The sequence below is a fragment of the Penaeus monodon genome, chromosome 40 (assembly GCF_015228065.2).
Source record: "Penaeus monodon isolate SGIC_2016 chromosome 40, NSTDA_Pmon_1, whole genome shotgun sequence".
Classification (NCBI taxonomy): domain Eukaryota; kingdom Metazoa; phylum Arthropoda; class Malacostraca; order Decapoda; family Penaeidae; genus Penaeus; species Penaeus monodon.
The window spans coordinates 19,177,935-19,185,434 of record NC_051425.1 but is presented as its reverse complement, the minus strand read 5'-3'; the positions used below and the strand labels follow the sequence as shown (position 1 = coordinate 19,185,434).

The following is a 7,500-nucleotide window of genomic DNA, read 5'->3' as shown; positions in this document are numbered from 1 at the left end:
CAGAGTGCCTCGTTTTAAGTTTTCATTTGGGTGGATGTTTTTTTCTCCCTCCTTTTACCACTGGTTCCCCTAAAAATAAAGAAAAAGAAACCGTTGGAAATAATAAATGAAGGGGGAGGACTTTGGAGGTTTCCGAGGCCGTGTTAGTCTTTGTCTCGGCACAACTACCCGGCGAAGCCCGAGGGCACCGGAGCTGAAATTAACTGTTGTAAATGGGAAGGCGAAAACCGACGCCGATGGGAGCCACGCAAGGGCGACGATCCCACTCGAAATGCCAGCGATAGTCGCCCCTATAGCATCCGCTGTATTGAGTCATGTCTCTGCCAGTGTCACTCATATGCAGGGCGCTCGTCTATCGGTTATTTTTTCCCCTCCGGTGAACCTGAGGTAATTCTCTTTTCCTCCGCTGCGATTCCGTTTCTTTTCGTTGCTCGCGGGCAGATGACGGGGAGGTGTATCATCGCGGTAAGGGGGGAGTCGTTTTATTGTTTCTCCCTCCTTCTCTTCTGGTTTGTTCGGTTTCCTCGGGATGGATGGATGGAGGGATGTCTCTGCCTCTGCCTCTCTCTCTCTCTCTCTCTCTCTCTCTCTCTCTCTCTCTCTCTCTCTCTCTCTCTCTCTCTCTCTCTCTCTCTCTCTCTCTCTCTCTCTCTTTCTTCATCTCCCTCTCATGTAGCCCTCTTCCTCTTAATCTCCCCTCTCCCCCTCCTATCTCTCTTCCTCTCCCTCTCTTTTTCCCTCTTCCTCACCATCTCCTTCCTCCCCCTCTTCTCCCCTTTCTCATCCCATAAAAAAACACCCGAAAGTGATAAAAAAAACCCGGCGTCGTTCGTACAGAGGTTATCCATCGGGTCCATAACACACCGAGCGGGTCCTGAGGATTGACAGATGACGCTTAAGAATCACTCGGACAAATACCCTCTTTACATACCTATAGGGAGAGGAAGGAGGGAGGGAGGGAGGGATGTATGGATGGGTGGAGGGGTAGATGGATGGATGGATGCTGGGAGGGAGGGAGGGAGGGGTGGGTAGATGGATGGTGAGAGGGAAGGTAAGAGAGATGGAGAGAGAGAGTAAGAGGGGGAGAAAAGAAGAAAAGGAGGTGGGGGGGACGGAGTGAGTATGTATGAATATATGTATGAGTATTCACGGAACAAACGCTGGTATGACGGAAACCTCTCCCCCCCTTTCTTTCTCTCTCTCCTTCCCTCCCTCCCTCTATCCCTCCTTCCTTCCCTCCTCCCCCCTCTCCCTCCCCCTCACCATCTCTCTCCTCCCTCCCTCCCTCCCTCCCTCACCTCCCTCCCTCCCTCCCTCCCTCCGTTCTTCCTTCCCTCGTTCTTTCTCGTTACAAGACATGTGCGAGTGTCACATGCCAGGGACCTCCTTGTACCTCGTGATAGACCTTGTCAACGGACGCGGGTTTATCCATAACGCCGGGGTATCTGTTTGTTCATTTCCCTTTGGTTTAAAGTTCAAGGCATTTGAATGATCATGCTTCTATAAGCAAGGAGCACTCAAATCAACGTGTTAATACAATCAAGTGAGATTGGAGCATTGTAGATGTAAATAGGGAATTTTGAAGTTTTATGTTCTGAAGAAATGTTGAGAAATAATGTGTTTTCGGAGCATTGAAGGATTTTAGTGTTATAAATAGGGGGCGCTGGATTATTCTGTTACATAAGAAGGTAGCACTGAGAAAAATTACGTTTATGTAGACAAGGAACACTGAATTATCGTGTTTGAATAAAAAAGTAACACTGGGAAGGCATAAAACACCGAATTTAACATATTTAGGCAAGCAAGAAACATAATAATAAATGTATATAAACATTTAACTCTCACTTAATTTAACATATTTATATGCAAGAAATATAGTATTAGTTTAACTGGAAACATTTAACTCTCACGTTTACTTAAACAAGGAACAATGCATTATCGTATTTACATAAGCAAGAATTTCCATTTGTGGCTTAGTGGAAGCGCGTTCATATATATAATATTCCCGTGTCGTATATATTTTTTTCAAAAGAAACTTAGAAATAATGGGGATGTGACACTCATCATCTCGATAAAAAGGGAGAGAAAAAAGTTTGACGATGATAAACGGAATCTTGAAACAGCTTTTAGGCGGATAATAGAAGAGGAGCATAGGTGCTCAGGAGAATGACAAGGAAACGGATGGCGGCGGGTCATGCGGATGGGATTTTTATCCGCATTCTTATGAAGTGGATGGATGGGTGGGGGTTTATGTTGATATTTGTGTGTGTGTGTGGGGGGGGGGGGGAAGTGTCTGTGTGTGTGTGTGGAAGTTTTTGTGCGACATATGCATACACGCACGTACGTACGTATACATACTTTCACACTCCCACCCTCACACACTCACACACACACAGACACTCACTCACTCACTCACTCACTCACTCACTCACTCACTCACTCACTCACTCACTCCCACTCCCGAACCAGCGTTTATTCCCCCATCAAAAGGCCAAAGCAAAGATGGCCGCGGGTGAAGATGTCCATCAGTTCTAAATGCACGCGCTGGCCATGGCCCAATTAGCGTCGTGGTTTTACAAAAGCCTTCGCTGGTAAGTCATCGCGTGCGGTGGCCTGTCAATCAAAAGGGAGGGGGGAGGGGAGGGAGAGGGAGAGGTGGGACTGGGAAGGGGGGGAGAGGGAGGGAGGGAGAGGATTAGGGGGAATGAGAGGGAGAGAGGGGATTAGGGAGAGAGAGAGAGAGGGAGGGAGGTAGATATCTATAAATGGCGGAAAGAGGGAGGGAGGAAAAAGGAGGAGGAAGGGAGGAGGGAAAGAGGGAGAGGAAATAGAGGAGGGAGGGAGGGAGGGGAAATGGAGGAAGAAAAGAGGGAGGGGAAATGAAGGAGGGAGGGAATGAGGAAAGAAAGTAGACGGAGGGATTACGAGGAGAGGGAAGGAGGGAAGGACTTGAGGAGGGGGAAGGGGAGGGAAAGGGAAGGGGGTAGGGAGGAGGGGGTTAAAGTGAGAGATTGGGATTGGAGAAGAAGGAGGGGAAGGATTAGCGAGTTGAAGAGAGATAGGGTTTGGAGGGAGGGAGGGAGGGGAGGGAGGGGGGTGAGGGAGGGAGTGAAGGAGAAAAAGGGGTTAGGAGAAGATAGCGGATTAGAGGGGGGGGGGGGAAGGGAGAAGAATAAAAGGAAGGAGAGGGCAGGGGAGGGAGGACGGAGGGAGGGAGGAGGGAGGGAGGGAAGGGAGGAAGAGAGATCGGAGGGAGAGAGGAGTTAGGGAGGAGGGAGGGAGGGAAGGGAGGAAGAGAGATCTGGGAGAGGGAAGGAGAAAAAAAGCGAGAAATGAAAAGTAAAACGAAAAAAGAAACGGATTTTAGAAATTAAATCTGAATCGAGATTTTGTTCCCCCTCCCCCCATTTTTATCTCTCTTCTTCTTCTTCTTCTTCTTCTTCTTCTTTTTCTTCTTCTTCTTCATCTTCTTCTTCTTCATCTTCCTCATCTTCTTCTTCTTCTTCTTCTTCTTCTTCTTTTTCTTTTCTTTGGACGTGGTCATTTTTCGACCTCCCGCCTTAATTGTTACCTTCTGAATTTAGAAAAAAAAAGTAATGTTTTAGGGAACGCAAGAATTAGGGTTGATTTTCGTAGCTGGACGCCGGTCGCCTCTGTGTGTCTTTGTGTGGGATTTTTTTTTTTATGTGTGTGTGTGTGTGTGTGTGTGTGTGTGTGTGTGTGTGTGTGTGTGTGTGTGTGTGTGCGTGTTATTAGTGTCGTGATTTTGTTGTTGGTTTAGGTAGGTTGTGTAAATGCATTTTTGTGATTATTATGATCATCACCACCACCACCACCACCACCACCACCATCACCATCACCATCACCATCACCATCACCACCACCATCACCACCACCACCTTCTTTTCATTGAATGTACACGGTAAATAGGAATTGTTCAGAGGCGCCAACGAGGCTACACAAAACAAATGTTTAGAATGTACAACTGTGCAATGCATGACTGGGCAAAACACAGATACAATGTAAAGTGTATGACGATAGTTCAGAAGACAGGGCGTATATCGAGTGTTCAGAATATGCAACAGATAACCAGTGTTCCAGATCATACAACGCATAGCGAACTATGTTCAGGAAGTACAGCTGTGCAGCATGCAACATGCAACTTATAACCAGCGTTTCGGATGATAAAAGGCATAACAAAGTGCGTTCAGAAAGTACAGTCCCAAACTGGAGTTCAGAATGGACAGCTGTACGTAACAACAGCGTACACCGCGACCGGAAAGCCCATTTGCTGAATTACACACGAATACCATTATTTACCGAAGCGCGTATTTAATGCATTAAATTGTTGCTTCTGTGTAATTAACTTTTAAAATTATTTAGTTGGAGCGTTGACTCTCCCCTTCCTCCCACCCCCCCTCTCATTCTCTCCCTTTTTGCCCCTTTCCTCTCTTATTCCCTCTCCTCTTTTTTATATTATTATTCTTAAAAAATCCCCTCGCCCCTCACCACCCCCTCCCCTCTGTCAAAAATGTATAACAGAAATAAAATAAAATGAAATAAAATTAAAAAACTGAACGGTTTAATGCAAGGGTTACAACCCCCTGTGTTATTGTTGTTCGTGTCTCGTCACGTTCGTTGGGAAGAGGGGGGGGGGGGGGGAAAGAGAGAGGGGGAGTGGATAGGAGGGAGGAGGGGAGGGGGAGGGGGAGAGAGAGGACGAGAAGGGGGAGGGGGGGGAAGTGGATAGGAGGGAGGAGGGGAAGGGGAGGGGAGAAGTGGATAGGAGGGAGGAGGAGAAAGGGAGGGGGGAAGTGGATAGGAGGGAGGAGGAGAAAGGGAGGGGGGAAGTGGATAGGAGGGAGGAGGAGAAGGGGAGGGTAGAAGTGGATAGGAGGGAGGAGGGGAAGGGGAGGGGAGAAGTGGATAGGAGGGAGGAGGGGGAAGTGGATAGGAGGGAGGAGGAGAAGGGGAGGGGAGAAGTGGATAGGAGGGAGGAGGGGGAAGTGGATAGGAGGGAGGAGGGGAGGAGAATGGGGTGAGAGGCTAGAAGGGTAGGGGAGAAGTGGATAGGAGGGAGGAGGGGAAGGGGAGTGGGGAAAGAGGAAGAGGATAGGTGGGGGAGGGGAAGGAATGAAGGAGGGGTAAAGAGAGGAGATAGATTGGAAAGTGGATGAAGAGAGAGAAAAAAAAAGAGAGAGAAGGTAAGAGATGAGGAAAGTAACGAAGGGAGAGAAGGAGGAATAGGGGAAGGGAGAGAGGGAGGAAGGAGGATAAAGGAGAAAGAGAAAGAGGGGAGAATTAGGAAAGGAAGAAAAGAAAAAAAAAAGGAAAAGTGGGGGCGACTCAGAGGGGAAAGGGAAAGGGACGGAGAAGGAAGGAGAAGAGAAGATAATAAGAAAAGGGGAAAGGGAAGAGCATAGGGAAAGAAGGGATATGAAAGGAAGAAGGGGGAAGGAGGAGGAGGGGGAGGGGGAAGAGAAATGGAGGAGGAGGAGAGGGAGGAGGAACAGGAAGGAGTAGCAGGAAGAATAGAAGGCGGAGCAAGGGGAAGAGGAGGAGCAGGAAGAGAAGAAGGGGGGGAGGGGGAGAACGGGGAGGAAGGGGAAGAGGAGGAGCAGGAAGAGAAGAAGGGGGGGAGGGGGAGGGGGAGAAAAAGGGTTAAGGCCAGGATTACTGTGGCTGTTCTGCATTTACTGATTGCGCTATTGTGTATTTGTCATTCCTTTGTGTACTTTTGATGATAATATCTTTGAGATTTTTTTTTGTCTTTTCTCTTCAAGAATAAAATTTGTATCGTGAATCACCGTCATCACTATTATTTTTCTTGTTGATGTTGTTGTTGTTGCTGCTTTTGTTGTTGCTGTATAGAATTTAGAGATTGTCCTGCGGATTTTATTGATATATATTGTAAGGAAAGAAAACAATTATAGTTTCCTGTAACATCTGCGAGGGAGAGAACTTGATCGGATTTAAAGATGAGAGCGCATATAAACACACAAAAATCAATAACATTTGTAATCTATCATCATGAAAAAAAAAGAAAAGGTTTTCCTTCCACTTATCAGTCCTGTCTAGAAGTCATCTCTCTCTGTCTGTCTGTCTCGTCTCTCTTCTCTCTCTCTCTCTCTCTCTCTCTCTCTCTCTCTCTCTCTCTCTCTCTCTCTCTCTCTGTCTCTCTCTCTCTCTCTCTCTCTCTCTCTCTCTCTCTCTCTCTATTTATTTATTCTTTTTTTCTTTTTTTTTGTTCAATGATGGTCCATTTACGAGGCATTTATGAAGACGATTTAACCGGTTTCTCTATTGACTCTCTGTGGTCCATGTGGTAGAGTGTGTATGGTTATTTGTGGTACGAAATAGTTGTTCACGTTGGTTGCCCATCTTGGTTACGGCGTTCAAAGGATGGATTGTGTAAGAGGGTACTTCCGGTGTGTGTGTGTACTCTTGCGGGTTAATTAAGGGTGTTCTGTAGTGTTCGTTATTGCACAGGACGCGAGCGAATGTGTGCTTGCGTTATGCGACATTTGGGCGCTATTGATGAGGTCTGGGTAGAGTGGAACGCGTACGATAACTTTGCATATTTCGGAATAGCGTACGAAGCGTCGCGAGCCTCCTGAAGAGCAGCGAGAGCGTGTTAAAACGAAGCCTGGACAGTGCTCGTAGCGTGGACGGAAATCCCGACGGCTAATGACGTCACGTGGCATCTGGCGTTTTTTTTTTGGGGGGTGACTTCACGATCGGAGCGCCCCCGTTACCCCCCCCCCCTCTCCCTCACTCCCCGGGGACGAAGATCGGCGGGATTAGTCGGCATGTGCAGATCACGTGGCCATAATCGGGATTTTCTCTACAACACTCGGTCGGACTTTGTCATGGGGGATTACAGCAACTGTAGAGGATTACAATTTTGCGGTTCGCTTTGCCCGTGTATTTGCGACTCTTTATTTTGTCTTCCCGGTGATGCATGTTCTCACGTTGATTTACGGCCCTCGTGATTAATTATGTGTGTTATTACCCTCTTGCTAATTACGGGCTCCCTGTGCGCACTCTTCTGCGAGCGCCTAATTTCCCTCGCTCGGATGCTTAGCGCTGCTTTAGCTCTACTGCGTTAGGCTTTTTCCCTGCAGCAATATGTCATTTGCTTAATCAGATCCGATCTGAAAGAAACTGTGAAACAAACTCTAACGAACTTCTCTTGTTGTTGCAGACGCCGCGGGCACGCCACCGGACCCGGCCCCTCCCGAGGTCCCTATCCGGGGGCCCTCCCACCACCACCCGCTCCTGGCGGCGTCGCGTCGGGCGGGCGGCGCGAACCCGACCTCCAACAACACGGGCGTCGGAGGCCCCCCCTCGCCGCACTTCCAGGACCACCTTCAGGACGACACGTACCAGCAGCCCAACTCGAACGTCTTCCTCTCGCAAGGTGAGTGAGCGCGGATCTCGGACGCTGATCCGGAACACGATTCGAGCCCGAGGTTCGAGTCCGGCCCCGGGCTTGAGGCT

General features: G+C 48.4%; 1 protein-coding gene across 1 annotated transcript in view; it reads left to right on the top strand.

Moving 5' to 3' along the window:
- Positions 1–7,500, top strand: part of LOC119597939 (teneurin-a-like) — a 322,308-nt gene that overhangs the window by 61,440 nt on the left and 253,368 nt on the right. Inside the window, exon 2 of the mRNA XM_037947607.1 lies at positions 7,205–7,420. Within this exon, the coding sequence (XP_037803535.1) occupies positions 7,205–7,420 (216 nt within the window). The remainder of the gene's footprint in view (positions 1–7,204; positions 7,421–7,500) is intronic.